The sequence below is a fragment of the Kogia breviceps genome, chromosome 20 (genome assembly GCF_026419965.1).
Source record: "Kogia breviceps isolate mKogBre1 chromosome 20, mKogBre1 haplotype 1, whole genome shotgun sequence".
Classification (NCBI taxonomy): domain Eukaryota; kingdom Metazoa; phylum Chordata; class Mammalia; order Artiodactyla; family Physeteridae; genus Kogia; species Kogia breviceps.
In genome coordinates this window covers 18,894,809-18,912,500 of record NC_081329.1, presented here as the reverse complement: position 1 = coordinate 18,912,500, position 17,692 = coordinate 18,894,809, and the positions used below count along the sequence as shown (strand labels likewise).

Genomic DNA, 17,692 nt, shown 5'->3' with positions numbered 1-17,692 from the left:
TGCAACGCTAATTTTCTAATTTACATGTTTCTAGGCAATAGAGAACACATTCTAAATCATAAGGGTAGACATTTTTCTCCTCCATGTGATTGAATGAAACTATATTCATTTAGGATGAAGAAAAACATGGTCCATATCTTCTCTTTTTCTTGGATAAGTCATTTCCCTCTTTCTCCCTCTATCTTTACCTATCATCTGTATTTTTTAAAAGGCAGTGAACGATCTACGTAGAAGTAGAAAGATCCAAAGTTAGAAGGGGTTCTGTGGCTATATGTTGTGGCTGAAGTTGGACAAACCAACCGACCAATGAACACAAAGGAACAGAAAGAAGAGAAAACATTGGTAGCTTTATCAGTGAGACTCCTAGCAGGAAACAGATGGCACCCTGGGTAAACTGAGGGGAGTTTAGTAACATAACTATTGATAAAGGTGTAGGGGAACCACAAGGCAAGAGGAGAGAATGGCTGTCAGAACCTGGAAACCTGGGTGGAAAAGGCCAGCAGTGACTCCTCGAGACGCAGAGGGGGGAATAAACTACCCAACCTCACAGCCGTACTGTCCTCCCAACCGTCAGTCTCTTGCTGGGCCTCCTCACTGGTGCGACAGGAAAACTGAAAGGAGGGCAGCCCATTGATTTTGCCCACACTCGTCTGCTTGCAGGCCACAGAGCTGGGGAGAAATAGGGTGGAGGGTGGATCTGAGGGGTGAACTGGTCATATCCAATACCATATACCGCATCCAGATTTCAAATGGCCAGCTACGTCAAGCAGGAAAGTTTGATCTTATCTTGTAATTAGTAAGGAGGCCCCAAAAAGGTTGAAGTAGAAATCGATATGATCAGGTGATGCTTTTCAAACATAACTTTGGTGACAGTGTAGAGAGTGAACAGGTGTAATGATCGGTTAAGGCAGGGAAACCAGCTCTGGATGCTGTTTCCAAGTCCAGTGCAAAGTGAAGGCTGCTTTAAAACAATGGCAGGAAGAATAGACACAGGATGATTCGGTGGCAGTGTTGACAGGACTGTGTACAGGAGGTCAGGAGGGAGGAAGGGAGCTGGGTAGAGAGGATCCAATTACCCCAGGGTCTAGGGATGCCGGGGAGTCCTAGGAAAATGGGACTCAGGGTATACATTTCTTAGGGACTAATCTTTTGTGAAAATCGAAGATTATCTGCTCACTAGAGAGAATTTCACCTTAATACAGCTAGGAATTTCTAGAGATGTTACAATATGGCCAAGTCTGCCCATGCTATGATGACCTCTGTCTGAATTAACTTACTCAGAGGCTTTTGGAGAAAGTGATCTCTTTCTTCCACATGGACAGCTGCTCAGTTGTTAATTGGTGCCCCGAGGAAGCATTTAAGAACTCTTGGAGCAGACCAGAGCAGCAGTAACACAGCTAGCTTCTATTTGGCTTGTACACATACTGGTTATAAGCACAACTCATTATCATAAGAAACAGCTACTGTGTTTTAGAGCCTACTTTGTGCCAAGCATTGTTGCTTTACAATAACAACATGGCAACTTCTTTATTTATACTTTAGAAGTGGGAAAATGAAGAGTTTAAGTAACTTGCTCAAGGCCATACGGATAGGAAGCAGATGTGCTGGAAAATATACCAATGGCATTGGGCCCATGCTTTACAGATTCTGGTGGCATAAGGGAAGTTAAATGAAATTATTCTGTGTTGGATGCAATTACACTTATTGATACTTGTGTGATTAATTCTGTTTTTTTTTTTTTTTTTTTTTTTTTTTTCTGTGGTACACGAGCCTCTCCCTGTTGTGGCCTCTCCCGTTGTGGAGCACAGGCTCCGGACGTGCAGGCTCAGCGGCCATGGCTCACGGGCCCAGCCACTCCACGGCATGTGGGATCTTCCTGGACTGGGGCACGAACCCGTGTCCCCTGCAACCGCAGGCGGATTCTCAACCACTGCACCACCAGGGAAGCCCAATTCTGATTTTTAAAAACAAAGTTATTGGACTCTATTTCAGATCTGGAGAATACACATTCCGATATAGAATTTCTTGAGAACAATATTTTTATTTGATTCTTTTCCTGGGAAGCTTTCTGAATAACCTGGGTTAAGAATTTTTCAATTGAGAAGAGGAAAAGGGGGACACTGGCCCAATGAAATATGCTCAGCTAGAGTTTGAGTTCCTTCCAGGCAAGGACCATGCCTTGTTCATAACTGCTTCCTTGATGAAACCTAATATGATGCCTACTATATGTTGCTGTTCAGTAAGTATTTGTGGAATAAATGAACCAATGGGATGCTGTTTCAAAATAGTCTCCCCTTGGAGGGTTTTGTCATCCCAAGATGGCACACAAGCAGCAGAGTGATTCCACTAGGCTGAATTTACACAGCAGCATGGATCAGAAGAGAAGATGGTTACTTAAAGCACACACTGGGGCTTCCCTGGTGGCACAGTGGTTAAGAATCCGCCTGCTAATGCAGGTGACATGGGTTCGAGCCCTAGTCCGGGAAGATCCCACATGCCACGGAGCAACTAAGCCCATGTGCCACAACTACTGAGCCTGTGTTCTAGAGCCCGCAAGCCACAACTACTGAGCCCATGTGCCACAACTACTAAAGCCCGTGCGCCTAGAGCCTGTACTCTGCAACAAGAGAAGCCACCACAATGAGAAGCCCACACACTGCAATGAAGAGTAGCCCCCGCTCGCCGTAACTAGAGAGGGCCCTGCACAGCAACAAAGACCCAATGCAGCCAAAAAATAACTAATAAATAAATTTATTTTAAAAAAATAAAGCACACACTGGGGCAACCACACAACTGCAACTTAAGAATTATTAATGGAATGTTCCCAAAATGATTTTGTTTAGAGCTTCACAAAGCCTGGTGGAGTTGGTTCCAGTTGGCTTGGATGAGAGGTCACACAGATTAAAATAGATTTTCTTAATAAGAAACAATAGGCTACATTCATCTAGCAAAACAGAGAAAAAAAATGACAGGCCTTATGGGTGGGAATGAAGCTTAACCCTATTTAGAGACTCAATTAACCCCCAGAAGATTGAGTGGGTCCTCTGCCTTCCTTGCCATTCCTCTGTCTAGCAGAGCTTAAAAACAGAGATTCATAAAGAGCAATAATGAGATTCACATTTGTATATAAAACACTCAAAGTATTTTAAATATGGCATAATAAATTTTAGAAATAGAAGAAATTGATTGGACTTTCATGGTCCTTTAAAACTTTTTGAAATAAATCATACTCTCTTTTGAATTGGCAAATCTGTTAGCAACTAAATAAAATATTCAAACATAACCCTTTATCTTGACACATAAATTCACTGATTAAAAAATCATTTCTTTCTTATATTTATATTGTCAAACAAAATTGTATTTCCTCTTAAAATAATCAGTACATTCTCAAGAAAACTAAATTAAAATCCATTCTGGAGTAAATTTCCATCACTCTAATATTTTAATACAACAGAAGCCAGGTTCTGCAGAAATCAGCCCATCCTGGGTTAAACATCAGAGATGGTACATCCAGGGGACTGGTTAGGTCAAATATATCCATTGGTGGGTCCTACCTTTCACAGATCGTCTTGCAGAACCTCTGTGAAAGGAAGTTATCAACTTTTAAAATTTGTGCCCCAGCAGTACAGAAATGACCAAAAGAGATCATTAAATAGTGACAATTAATTTCATGTTTGTGTTTTTGTTTTTTGGGGGGAGGAAAATATCCAGGATTATGACAAAAAGTGGTGGTTGCATTATATTTATGCTCTGTTTAATTAGCTCTTTGTTTTAATAAAAATGTCTTTAAGAGAAGCTTGATAACTGAAATGCTTCTCCCTATCACATTGACATCATTTTAGCGGCAGAGAAAGAAGTCTTTGCTTCTCCAGTCCCTCAAGCAATGGCATTTCCATCCCTCCTCACTCTTTCCCTCCAGCCAAGAATTCCTATCCTAATTTTCTCCTTGGGGTATGAAAGAATTTGCTGATCTTCTGGAATAAGATGACAGCTTTGCTCTGTTACACACTTTGTTTAAATTGCAGCCAATCTTGTGAATTACAGAGACTGTCACAACTCAAGATAAAGCACAACTTTGCCTCAGTTTCTTTTTCTTTGTGATGCAAATGCTCTCTTAACCATTTATGTTTTGTCCTAATGAGACAGCTGATACATCTATTCGTGAAGGTATTAGAGCTCTGGAATGGTAATTTGAATTCGTTTAGTATATATATATATATGTTATTAATCCAAGTAATACCAATGCATGGATAAACTGCGAAGTTTTTCTCTTGAACTGACACATGATGCCAGTTCAATATTTTCCTTCTATTCTGAAGGCTTACCTTTCAACGTATTATAAAGAGGCCAGACACAGCCTAAACAGAGGAGAACACTTTAGCTCATGGAAGAACACAAACTATGAAAACTTGTGTGTAAAAACTATCTGGCAACGAAAATCAAATCACTGAACTTGACAGAGAACACTCCCCGTATAACAATCCTATCAGACCAACTCTAATGCGTTAGTGTAAAGTCACTTGAAGTCGTGACACCTTTTAGATGATACTCGAAACCTTTAAATTGGCTCAAAAATTACACACGTCTAAGAGCTAAGTGATATGCTTCAAGTCTGGTAAAGCACCATTAATCAGTTTTTTAAAAAGATTATTATTACACAGAAAACATAAGACAATATTGAGGAGGATCAAAAGATTTTTAAAAAGCACATAATTCCATCAATTCAAGTCTAATTTTTCACATTTCTGTATTTTTCATTAGTCCTTATCCATTTCCTATAATACTGTTAAGTAGTTATAATCATAGCACAAAGCATATAAAATATTATAATTTTTCTCTAATACAACTATTCGTATAATATTCACAATTATATTTTTGATGGTATGACATCAGCTTTAAACAAGTACATCTTTTTCTAGGACTTCTAAATAAGCTACTAAGATTTTTAAAAATCTTGATAATTATAGTCTTCCTTCAGTATCCACAGGGGATTGGTTCCAGGACTCCCCCCTGATGGACACCAAGATCCACAGATGCTCAAGTCCCTTATATAAAATGGCCCAGTGCTTGCATACAACCTATACACATCCTCCTGTATACTTTAAATTCATCTCTACATTACCTGTAATACCTAATACAAAGTAAATGCTATGTAAATAGTTGCCTTTGTAGCAAATTCCAGTTTTGCTTTTTGGAACTTTCTGGAATTTTTTGTTGTTTCAAATATTTTCAACCCAGGTTTGTTGAGTCTGTGGATGCAGAACCCATGGATACGAAGGGCCAACTGTATTAACAACAGATGTCCAAAGACCATTCCTCAGTACACTGAATGACATCTAATTATTTTCCTCAAGAAAAAAGTTGTGGTTGCAGTTACAGTTAATGCTACAAGAAGTACACACTTTATTCTAACAAAATGTAATGCTATTCTAGAAAAACATATTTTTTCCTACATTTTGAGCAAAACTTATTTTTCAGGAATTCAACCATAACTTTTGCCCAGAGACTGACAAGATGTATACATTTTAGATATTTAATAAAATATCTATACGAAGATGGAATTTTATTCTAAAATAGGTAGGAGTGAAAACACAACCAATGTCAACTTACCAGCCTCTTCCTTCTCTGAAGTACCTGGAATAGCCTGAAAAAGAAAAAAAGCCACAAAATTGTGGTATTATTAGAAGGAAACAGCAAATAACATTATTAGGAACAAAATGATGTCCCATAAATGAAGCAAAAATTAAATAGAACCTGACACTAGAAATATGAGAGAAGAGGAACTGAATAAACATTTTTTTTCCAAAGAAGGCATACAAATGGCACATGAAAAGGTGCTCAACATCACTAATCATCAGGGAAATGCAAATCAGAGCCTCAATAAGACATCACCTCATACCTGTAAAGTGGCTATCATCAAAAAGACAAGAGATGACTAGTACAGGCAAGGATGTGGAGAAAAGGGAACCCTTGTGCACTGTTGGTGGGGATGTAATTTGGTGCAGCCAGTATGGAGGTTTCTCAAAAAGTTAAAAATAGAACTACTCGGGACTTTCTTGGTGGCTCAGTGGTTAAGAATCCACCTGCCAATGCAGGGGACATGGGTTCCAGCCCTGGTCTGGGAAGATCCCACATGTAGCGGAGCAACTAAGCCAGTGCGCCACAACTACTGAGCCTGCGCTCTAGAGCCCGTGAGCCACAACTACTGAGCCCGTGCGCCATAACTACTGAAGCCCTTGTGCCTAGAGCCCATGCTCCACCACAAGAGAAACCACTGCAATGAGAAGCCCACGCACAACGAAGAGAAGCTCCCACTTGCCGCAACTAGAGAAAGCCTACATGCAGTAACAAAGACCCAAGGCAGCCAAAAATAAATAAATGAATGAATTAATTAGAAAATGAAAAGAGGATATCAAAGAGGTATCTGCAGTCCCATATTCATTCCAACATTATTCACAATGGCCAAGATATGGTAACAGCCTCAGTGTCCATCAGTGGATAAATGGGTAAAGAAGATGTGGGGTGTGTGTGTGTGTGTGTGTGTGTGTGTGTGTGTGTGTGTGTGTGTGTGTGTGTGTGTGTAGTGGTATATTATTCAAAAATGAATAAGAAGGAAATCGTACCATTTGCAATAACATGTACCTTGAAGGCATTATGCTAAGTGAAATGAGCCTGACAGAGATAGACAAATACAACACGGTATTTTTAATATGTGGATTCTTTAAAAAAAAAAAAAGTGTTCAACTGATAGTATGAGAGAGTAGAAAAGTGGTTGCCAGGGGCTGGTGGAGTGGGGGAAATAGGGAAGGACTGGTAAAAGGGTATAAACTTTCAGCTGTATGATGAATAAGATCTGATGAACTAATGAAAGCATGGTGATTATAGTTGATAACATTGTATTATATAATTGATATTTGTTAAGAGAGTAGAACTTAAATATTCCCACCCCCCCAAAAGTATATGAGGTGATGGATGTGTTAATTAACTAAAGGGGGAATCCTTTCACAATGTATACATATATCAAATCACTACAATGTACACTTTAAATATATTACAATTTTATTTGACAACTACACCTCAATAAAGCTGAAAAGAAAAAAAAATAGAGTTGTGGAACTATTGGTAGAGTCACTAGAGCCAGTTATGCTAATGCTAAATCAGTCATGTAATTGTTTTCCTCTCTAAAGACAAACCCGTCTTACCCTTAAAAGATACTGGCAATAAATGAGACTAAAAACACGTTTGAATTGGGGTTGAATTTTTGTAGTTCCATTTCTTTGTCCTATTTTGGGAGGCAGAAAAAGTAAATTGTTTGGTTAGTGTCTGGGCTTTCAAGTCTCTGCTCTGTCCCCTCGAGGTTCAGATTCCTCCTTTATAAAAGGGGGATAAACACCTCTACTTCACAGGGCTGCTGAAAGGATTAAACATAGTAGCTTCTGTAAAGCGCATGAGGTCCCTGGGAAAAGGGAGCTGCTCTTACTATTTGTTACTATGGGCACTGGGCCAATGGGCCAAATTACTGATATGAGAGGTTTAGAAGTTCAATTCCCAGTAACTATTATCTATGCCTATTATTTAGAAAATAGAGTTCAGAATGAGATGTCTTCAACAGACTTTAAAGTAGAACAGTATAGTTCTACTCCTTGTCGATACCCTAAAACAAACTAAGGAAGTGAGCTTTTGGTTGCCATTCACCTCAGTTACTCATGTATAAAATACAGTTAGCATGAGTGTATTAACTGTTATTGGAAGCCTTTTATAAATCTATCTGGCCCACTGGGATTTGACGCCTTCTACTCCACACCACTGACCACACAGATGTCTACAAGCATGTCTCTCTCCCCTTCTTTAGGGGACAAAGTCCTCAGAGTTGAAGTAGGAAAACTAGGCTCAAATGGGTAATTAATTTTGTTGCAAATGTGTGTGTGTGTGCACACATATGCATGTGTGTGTGTGTGAGAGAGAGAGAGACAGAGAGAGACAGGGAGAAAGAGAGAGAGAGAGAGAGGAAGGCTTGCGTGCACCTCTGTTGTAGATCAGCCTAAGGAAATGATTATATCAATCTTCATTTCTGGAAATATCAAAGATCAAGACACCTATATCTTTGTGAGATATTGATTATTTTTGAGATCCTCACCTTTGGAATTTACAGGATTTGGAGATTGAAGTAATTTTTCAAATAAGGGAAAAAAATCTTTCTACAGATAAAAAAATAGAGGGGGTTTTGTTTTGGCAAGATTGATCTATGGTGAAAGCATATTTTGACTTAATCTTGATCGACATTTAGTTGTTCACTTTTTGTTCTCTGGGTGTGAACACTGACTCTGTGTCCTGGCAAAGATGCAGCCATGAGGAGAATATCAGGTTATTAAATAGCAACGTGGAGAAGCATGTCCAGAGACCAGGGCATCAGAGGGACCGCAGAGGCTGTAAGCATCTTCCTCAGCTTCCTTTCATTTACAGCAGCAGCATCTTAGTTTTCCTCTGCTTCCAGAACTTCTCTGATTCTATACTCCCTTGACAAGAAAGTCTTCCTATGGTTTTGGTGATGTTTGATTACTTTTTATGTCTATATTTTGGGAAAGGTCTAAAAATGGAATTAAATCCATACTATATATTATATTTTAAGCCCAGCCCCTAGATTTGCCCCCTGACTGGAAATCAGGGCTTTTAAATTAAATTTTCTCTTTTGTTTTAAGCAAATAAACAACAAAACAAAACAGAAGCCCTTTCATCGACAAGACTGTAAAGGTTGGTGATAGGTAATTAAAGGATGTTCATGGAGAAAGTCCCTCAGTGTATGAAGAGCTAACACTTACTAGGTTCTCAGAATGTACAAGGTACAGTTTTAAGCTCTTAACCTGCATAAACTCACTCAATCCTTAGACCAACTCCGTGAAGTCTTAAAAAATAGAGTAACTTTTGCAAGGTCACAGTAATGGAATGGAAGCCGGGACACAACAACTGGCATGCTGACCTCTGAGATCACTAATACTAATTTCAAAATACTAATCTGAATATTTTGAAATGAAGGAGGAGAAAGGTTTGGAGAGGTCCTATGAGCAGACATTGACTTAGATTACAAAATATTTGTGCAGGAGTGTCTGTATGAGACATTTAGAAATTCTCTAAGCTCTCTCTTCTTATAGCTAAGGCATTTTAGGCAAATTGAATGTCTTACACCAAATCACAGGTTGACCAGTGACAGGCCTTTTCCATATTTTATTCTATTTGATTACAAAATGTGTAACCAAGCATGGATAAGTAAATTTTTTTTTTTTTTTTTTTTTTCAGTACTCCGGACGCACAGGCCCAGCGGCCATGGCTCACGGGCCTAACCGCTCCGCGGCATGTGGGATCTTCCCAGACCGGGGCATGAACCCGTGTCCCCTGCATCGGCAGGCAGATTCTCAACCACTGCGCCACCAGGGAAGCCCGATAAGTAAATATTTAATAAAGATGTTAATCAATGAGTTACCCTACAAACAAAAATATTTTAGCCTCCGTATAGCCAAAGCCAATACGTCATGTAGACAATGCCAGTTACTTTAGAATCTTACCCCATGTTCTGCATGAATCTTTAAGCTACCAAAGCTCACTTCCATTAAACAACTTCAATGGCCATATTATTATGTGGAGAAAGAAAAGTCAAAGTTTAATGTACCCAAGATTTAATAACTTCTCTTTTAAAGTAAAACCACATAGTAATAACAGCTGGATATCCCTCAGCTGATTTATCTTTGAATTTGAGGGAGAATTGTCTCTTTAGAAAATGGTTTATGAATACATTGATTAGATTTGTGAAATTTCCCAGTGTTGAAAGGCATTAACTTTAAAAAAGTGCTGACACTTGGATTTCAATTAATTAAAGCTATTGGTTGATTCTTAATTAGATGCCTCACATTATTCTATGTACAAAAGCCCTAAGCAAAGTTTTCTTCTTTGTGGAATTCACAATCCAATTGAAGAAGAAAACATGAGAATAGTTCCATGCAGAGGTTGCTGAATGACAGTGATTAGCACCCTCATTGGTGTGACATTAATAGGTATAGGAAGATAGTAGGTAATTAGGACTACCTGGGTGGAAATGGAGTGGTTTTCCTGGACATTGAACCCATGGGGAGGAAGTGCTGGTGAGGAGGTTACTTTTTGTCTTTGACTTCTGAGAAGTGGCATGGCTAGATCTGGGATCATGTCCTGAGGTTTCATAGTCTAATATCTGTTCCTGGGTTTGGAGAAATAACATTTCATGCAAGCTGCCTGTAACATCTGGTACAGAGTAGGTGTTCATCAAACCTTTGTGGGATTAAAATGCCAAGTGTGTATGTGTATATATAGTTTAAATAACATGTATGACTTACTTATGAGAAAGCTCCCATAAAAAGCATATTTTTGAATTCATTAGGGGTTTTTGTTAATAGCTGCCATATGTTTCATTTGAACTGTATCCTCAGGAAGTGATTTAACATTTCTGGCAATAAAGCAATTAAAGAGGATTTTCCTGCTGGCCATATGGGTTCGCTGTAACTTCATATTTTCTTCTCTCATTTCTCAATGGAACAAAGGGAAGTCTACTAATAACTTCCAAATGAGAGAAGAAAATTATTCATGGTCTTTTGTTATTTTTCTCTGTGATAGTCAAATGATAGGCTAACAACTTTTCCTATGGCTGTACTGACCCTCCTGTAGTTCTCCACATGCAAAGATTTTCATTTATGCTGATTTGTTAAGGTATTTTACAATTGAATTTCTAAAAAGCCATTAAAGAGAAACTTTTCAGTAAAAGGGGAGGAAACAATTTGCTTTCTCTAAATGAGGTCTTTTAAAGCTGTGTGTGGGAGCTTGGACTGTGTGTGCGTCTGTTTATGTTTTTAGACGTGAAATGTGGCTGGGGAAATGCTCGTTTTGACGTGCCCTGCGGAAATGTTGTAGACATATGTTGATTCATTTGGTCTGTTGCTAGAATGGCTTTCTGCACTTACAGAAGGACCTCAGCTGGATACCTTTTAGGAATTTACACCAACTACACAGAAGCTGCTAACGTAAGTAATGGGTGTCGTATCTGAATCCATTTTCGTATAATGACAATTGAAACATTCTAATTGATTCAATTTCATCTTGATGATTTCAGGTGAAAATAGAGTAGGATTTTTCCTTTTTAACATGTTATTTTTATTAATATGTCATGTCATAGAAATTATTTAATATAAATTAAATATATAATATATATTATATAAATGTATTTATATATCACCTATATAAATTATTTCCTTCTTAGTGTTTTATAATAGGGATGATACACTACTACCATAAAGAAGGCCCTTTGAGGGAATTCCCCAGTGATCCAGTGGTTAGGACTCTGTGCTTCCACTGCAGGGGGGCACGGGATTCTATCTGGCTGGTCCCACAAACCACGCAGCGTGGTGGAAAAAAAGGCCCTTTGAAAGTCAACCCCTTCGAATAATGGACAGCTATGCTAGGCTGAAAGATTCTACTTGTAGGTTCCATGTAGGGAAAAAATGCTACCACTTATTTTGTGCTTTCTCTCTTTATAGGTAGTGCTTGTTTTGCATGTTTTCAAATATTAGAGATGCTCATGCAGAAGTGTCTGGAATATTCTGCTTTGTTCTATAGGAATTTCCTCTATTTGCCTTTTTAAAAATGGGAAGAATCAGTGGCAGAGTAAATTATTCCTTTCCCTTGAAAACATTCACTTTTATTCCCACAAAAATATTTTACAGTAAATTTCAAAATGGTTAGTTACATCCTCGGAAATTGCAGGCAAATGTCCCTCCATGAGGGGATGGCCTCGGTCTCAGATGAGAGCACAAGAGCCCATTGTGGCACAATGGGCAACAGGAAGAGGTTGGGGAGTCACATTTTGGGGGAGCGCATGGAAGGCAACATTGAAGAAAAGAAGGTACACGGGAAAATGGCTTTGCTTCCATGTCTATTTAAAGACTCTTTTGAAATCACTCCAGTCTGTGATATTGTTGACCAGTCAATGATTTCTGTTTGCTTTCATCTGAACAAAGAAGTTCATTGAGAAGCTGTGTCTGATGGGCAATCTGATATCATCTGTTTTGGTTTACCAAGCCTTTCTCCAGCTTTGACAGTCATGGTTCTTTCACTGAAAACATAGACTTTATTTTTAGAGCAGTTTTAGGTTTACAACAAAACTGAGAGGAAGGTACAGAGTTTTCACTTAAATCCTCTGCCCCACACATGCAGAGCCTCACTATTAGCAACAGCACCCAGCAGACTGGTATATCTGTTAAAACTGATGAATCTACACCATCACATTATTAGCACTCCAAGTCCATAGTTTATATTTGGGTTCACTCTTGGTGTGGTCTACTCTACAGGTTTGGACACATGTATAAGGACGTGTATCTACCATTAGAGTACCACACAGAACAGTTTCACGGCTCTAAAAATCCTCTGTGCTCTATTCACCCCTCTCTCCTCCTTAACTCTTGGTGACCACAGGTGTTTTTACTGTCCCCATAGTTTGGCCTTTTCCAGAATGCCATATATTTGGAATCACATGGAATGTAGCCTTTTCAGATTGGCTTTTTTCACTTAGTAATATGCATTTAAAGGTTCCTCTATGCCTTTTCATGGCTTGATAGCTCATTTCTTCTTAGCACTGGATGATATTCCATTGTGTGCTGAAGGACATCTTGGTTGCTTCTAGGTTCTGGCAATTAATTAGGAATAAAGCTCCTATAAATATCTATGTGCAAGTTTTTGTATGAACATAAGTTTTCAACTTCATTGTATAAATACCAAAGAGTACAACTGCTGTAAGAGTATGTTTAGTTTTGGAATGTTCATTTTTTGATGACATAAAATTATGAATAATTGTTTTAATATACGTCAGAGTGGGTGTGCCTTTATGACTTCTACGGTCTCATCTGTGACAGTGTGTGAGATTCATGTGCAGAGAACAAAGTTCTAACTTTAATATATGGTTACATTCTAAAGACAACTAGTGATCAACTGACTCTTTCCCTGACCCTTCCCAGATATAATCTAACAAACACCTCCCTTTCAAGAACAGCACATAGGTTGCTCGCTGGTTTAACAAAATGCACTCAGACCCAAGTGGCGTGGGACACCTGACTCCTGATTTCAGATGCCCTACCCATCCTTGGTGTACCAGCTAGCTGTGCTCTGGTGCCATCTGCAGCCTGCAGGATACACAGAGTCCGATGGGGTAGGAGGGAACTGTGGGTTAGGTGTATGTGACATATGCATATATGAAACGTGCAGGGAAGCAGAGGGGGAGCGGTTTCGTCACAGAATGTATAGAGTAGTAGAGGCTTTCCTGCTACAGCTGTATTCGTCATTTATTGAATGGTATAAAAATCTACAACAGTTATGTAATTGTTGGGTAGCAACTTTCTTTTTTTTGCAGTAGTTACAATTTTAACAGCTCCTTTAAATCTCAAAGGTGTCCCAGTTTGGCTGATAAATTATATGGGAACACTCTGCGTGGATTCCATCAACAGCATCCCACGTCTCTGGCTTCAGGGTAGGTTGGCCTACGGGGAGCCCCAGTAGGGGATATAAGGCTGTCAGATTGTCATTTTATAATAAGAAATACATCTTTTTGATCTTCCATCTCATTCCTGGCACAGAGCTCTTAAAACCCTTGGAATTTCCTCAGTTAGGAGAGTGATAAAAGTGTCTTTTGTTACGTTAATGAGGTGGCTCTTCGACTGACCCCACCCAGGACGGGGGGGGGGGGGGGGGGCTGGCTGCCAGTGAAGCCAACCAGCCTCCTGGGAGGGGAGGGGGCTGGGGATTGAGTTCAATCGCCAGTGGTCAATGATTTAATCAATCGCGGCTATGTAAGGAACCTCCATGAAAACCCACATGGACAGCGCTTGGAGAGCTTCCGGGTTGATGGACGCGTGGAGATGTGGGGAGACTGGCGCACTTGGCGGGGGCCTAGAAGCTCCTCGTCCCGTCCCTGTACCTGGCCCTTTGCAACTCTTCCATCTGGCTGCCCCTGAGTCACAGCCTTTTACAACAAACCAGTAGTCCAGCAGGTAAAACGTTTCTCTGAGTTCTGTAAGCCACTCTATCTTCTTAATTCAACCCAAGGAGGGGGTCATAGGAGCCTCCGATCTATATATAGCCTGTTGGTCTGAAGCACAGGTGATAACCTGGGCTTGCAACGGGCAACTGAAGTGGGGAGGGAGGGGTAGTCTGTGGGACTGAGCCCTTAACATGAGGAACCTGATGCGACCTCCAGGTGGATAATGTCAGGACTGAGTTGAATGGTAGGACACCCAGGAGGTGTCTGGAGAATTGCTTGGTGGTGTGGAGGAAACCCTCTCCCACATAGGAAATTGGTTCCAGAACCTCTTCAAAGGGGGAAAGAGTATTTATTCCCCTGGATCCTACATGGCATAGTTGCCTTGAACTGGTTGTGTCCTTTTACCCAAGGTCATTGCTCTTCTCAAGCAGCTGACTTTGCAGACTTTTTCCCTCTGGGTTCTGTTAACTGTTTACTTCTCTTTGGGGCCTTGAGGTGGTGATGGCTCAGCTAGGACTATGCTCCACAGGTTACAGCACTAACCCTTGTGTTTCTCCTTCTGCACACCTTTGTAAGTAGTTCCTTTGTAACTAATCCTTCCCCATATAATCCTATTTTAAGTGTTCCTTCGATTTCTTATTGGGGCCCTGATTGGTACACTTCTATTCCCTTCTTTCTTCTATGAATGTGCATGAAAATTCCATTTCTCTTCCTGTCCCCCTCTCTCTGTGTGGTGCATTACGTAGGGCACAGATTGTAATAAATGAAAATGTCTGAAGAACCACTGATGTCTTTAATGTCTAGCTTAGTCCCAGAAAATTGCATTTCAGAATGGTCAGTGAATTCTGAGCCTTCTGTGAGATGAAATTTGTGACACTGACACATTTTCCACTTATGCTAATGTTGACAAGGTTCGAATCATTGAGTATAATATTTGGGGAGAGTAATGCACTCAGAGAGGCCATGAAAGCTTATAAGATGTAAGATTAAGTAATAATATTAACAATTAGCCACATGTTTGTTTATAAACTTAGATGGAAGGATAATTATCCATAGCAAGCATGAAATCATTAGTGTCCCAGTTGAATTGCTTCAATACTAATTTTCTATAGAAAACTTGTTAAGTATATTTTGCACATTAGCCATAAAAGTAAAGACTTTGTAGACACAGCATGGCTAACTGAAATTTACACATAACTTTAGAAGTTAGATAAAAATTTGACATCATCATTAACTAAATGTTTTATTAAATACGTTTCCAACAAATATTTATCAAAGGCTGAGTAGGAGATAGGAGATGGTGGACGAAGGCAATGATTTAGAGTTCTAGGGAAAAGGCAGGGATGAAATGACCAAATGCAGCACTTCTTTAACCAACATCACTAAGGAATGAGTGCTCACATCTTTTGGGGGCTGTGTATAGAGGCGGGGAAAAAAAAGGCAGGGTGGGGAGGGCCTGGATTAAAGGTACTAGGCAAGGCTAAATAGGAAGGGAGAGTATAGAAGGGGAGATGTTTGAATCTGGACTATTAAAGAGACCTGCATTTACAAGGGCAGGCAGAAGCCAAAGAGAAGGGAAAGAGGTTGAGAAAAGAAAGGTAGAGAGAGAAGCTGGTCAAGAAAAGGCACGTGAAAGTAGGCCTCAGAGGGGTCAGCATTTCATGAATAGCTAGACAAAGTGTTAGTAAAATGCCTCAATGCCACAGGGAATAGGCAGCGCATAGTAAAAGGTGACCCTTAACCAGCACATCCTCTGTGCCAGGTACTTTTCTAAGCACTTGGCACATTTTAACTCATATAATATTAATAACTAAGCCTACAAAGGGGGAACTGTCACTATTCCACTTTATATATGAGGAAACCAAGTCATATAGAGACAAGGTGACTTACTTGCCAAAGGCCTCACCATTTGTAAATGGTCAAGCCAAGAACTGAATGCAATACTTTATCCCAGATTGTCTGTGTTCTTAACCTCTATACTACACAGCTTCTTTTGGACTTTTCTGCAAATACCTTCCACCATAGGTAGCAACAGGAAAAAAAAAAAAAAAAAAAAAAAAGAAAGTTAGAAACCAAAGATATTGGTGTTATTTTTAATTACTGGGGAAGAAAAAAACCTAACTGGAATGTGGGCTTAAAGGAGTAATTGACCATTCATCGTCCTCGAGATGCCTAAACAGGTGGGTGCCGTGGATTTGAAAGGAGCAGGGAACTTTAACACAAAGTGAGCCCTGACACATTTTCCTTTTCTACATGTCAGTCCTGGGCAGGCTGCCCCTTCCCCCACTTCCTTTGCAATCAGACATTGCTGACTAAGAGTTCGTGTCCTGGAATAAAAGGAGAAATCACTTAATTTTTATGACCACACTAGAAAATGTTTACACACTTTCACGAGACAGCTGAACGTTCTGTAGTTTAGCCTCATGTAATGTCTCTCTTCCAGTCACAACTAAGTGAAGCTCTATCCAAAGCTGGTGTTGACAAAGGAGCATTTCTAATGGAGCTAGTTTTTGCAGATCTGGAATTTTTCATCAATCAGCAGGGATGCCCAAGGGTTGATTTATACTTAGAACAGGTATACCTTTCATCAAGGTCAAAAGTAATTGGTTTAGTGGTTGTTTAGTTTATAAACATGTTTGTGATTATGAGTACATCAACAAAATAAAAACATCCCACAAAAATGAAAGCAATATAGAAAGCATAGAATAGACACTTGACCCTAGGAAGTAACTGCAAGATAACTGAGATCCCATTTTCCCCTGTGGCAAAGAATGCTTGCAAAACATCATGCCCTCAACACCACCCCATTATTGTCTGCTTTCCCCAACCCACTCCTTTCAGGATCCTCCTCCAAACATTGTTCAATTCTGTGACTTACTATTAAGGCTGACAAAAAGCTGGTTTGGGTCATAAATGATCAAATTGGCACTAAGTCAAATGACTTCTATTCTAAACATCAGCAAAATGCTGCTTTATTATCTTAAAGCTCTTCTTGATCTCCATTTGGAATATTTGGCCTCTTTGTGACGTCTGCTCTCTATGAAATGGGTTAAAAATTTGTTCTATCAATTCTTCACTTTGAGAACTTAGGCTCCTGTTGGGGTAACTCTAAACCTTTGTACTGAGCGCCCAGCTTCATCCAATGATCTATTTTCTGTACTTAACAAACGAACATATTTGCGAACATATTTTAAAATTAAAATATGAAAACAATGTCATATTTTCCATTTTTAAGGATTACAGTGCAGTGAAATCCTCAAACCACAAAACTGGTATCATCCCAATTACTTAAAATGCAAAATCTAGTACTAGGAAAGAATAACACATCTTTGAATATTTATGTTTATTAATCTATGCACTAAACAGGGAAACAGTCAATAAAGGGACTAGAAATGGTGAAGTGATTCCAAAGTGAAGCAGTTCAGTGCATTTGGGTAACAAAGACAACAGTTCCCTCTGTAATGAGACCTTTTTTCTCTTTCCTATGAGCCACTGTCTTTTCTATAGGAAGTTACCATTATATGAGCCCTGACTCAAGAGCATAATTCATCCAGTTCTCAGGGTTTTCTGAAATTTCTATCTTTATTTAGGTAAGAAACAAATATACTTTTTAAAGTATCTGTTATTTGCAGGCTTTCCTGATAA

At 39.4% G+C, this 17,692-nt stretch overlaps 1 protein-coding gene across 3 annotated transcripts in view; it reads right to left on the bottom strand.

The window, feature by feature from the left end:
* The window catches only part of DLC1 (DLC1 Rho GTPase activating protein), a 496,355-nt gene that overhangs the window by 206,842 nt on the left and 271,821 nt on the right, over window positions 1-17,692 (bottom strand). For all 3 annotated transcript variants that reach the window (XM_067022638.1, XM_059049453.2, XM_067022640.1), the window contains exon 5: window positions 5,611-5,644. In XM_067022638.1, coding sequence (XP_066878739.1) covers window positions 5,611-5,644 — 34 coding nt within the window. The remainder of the gene's footprint in view (window positions 1-5,610; window positions 5,645-17,692) is intronic.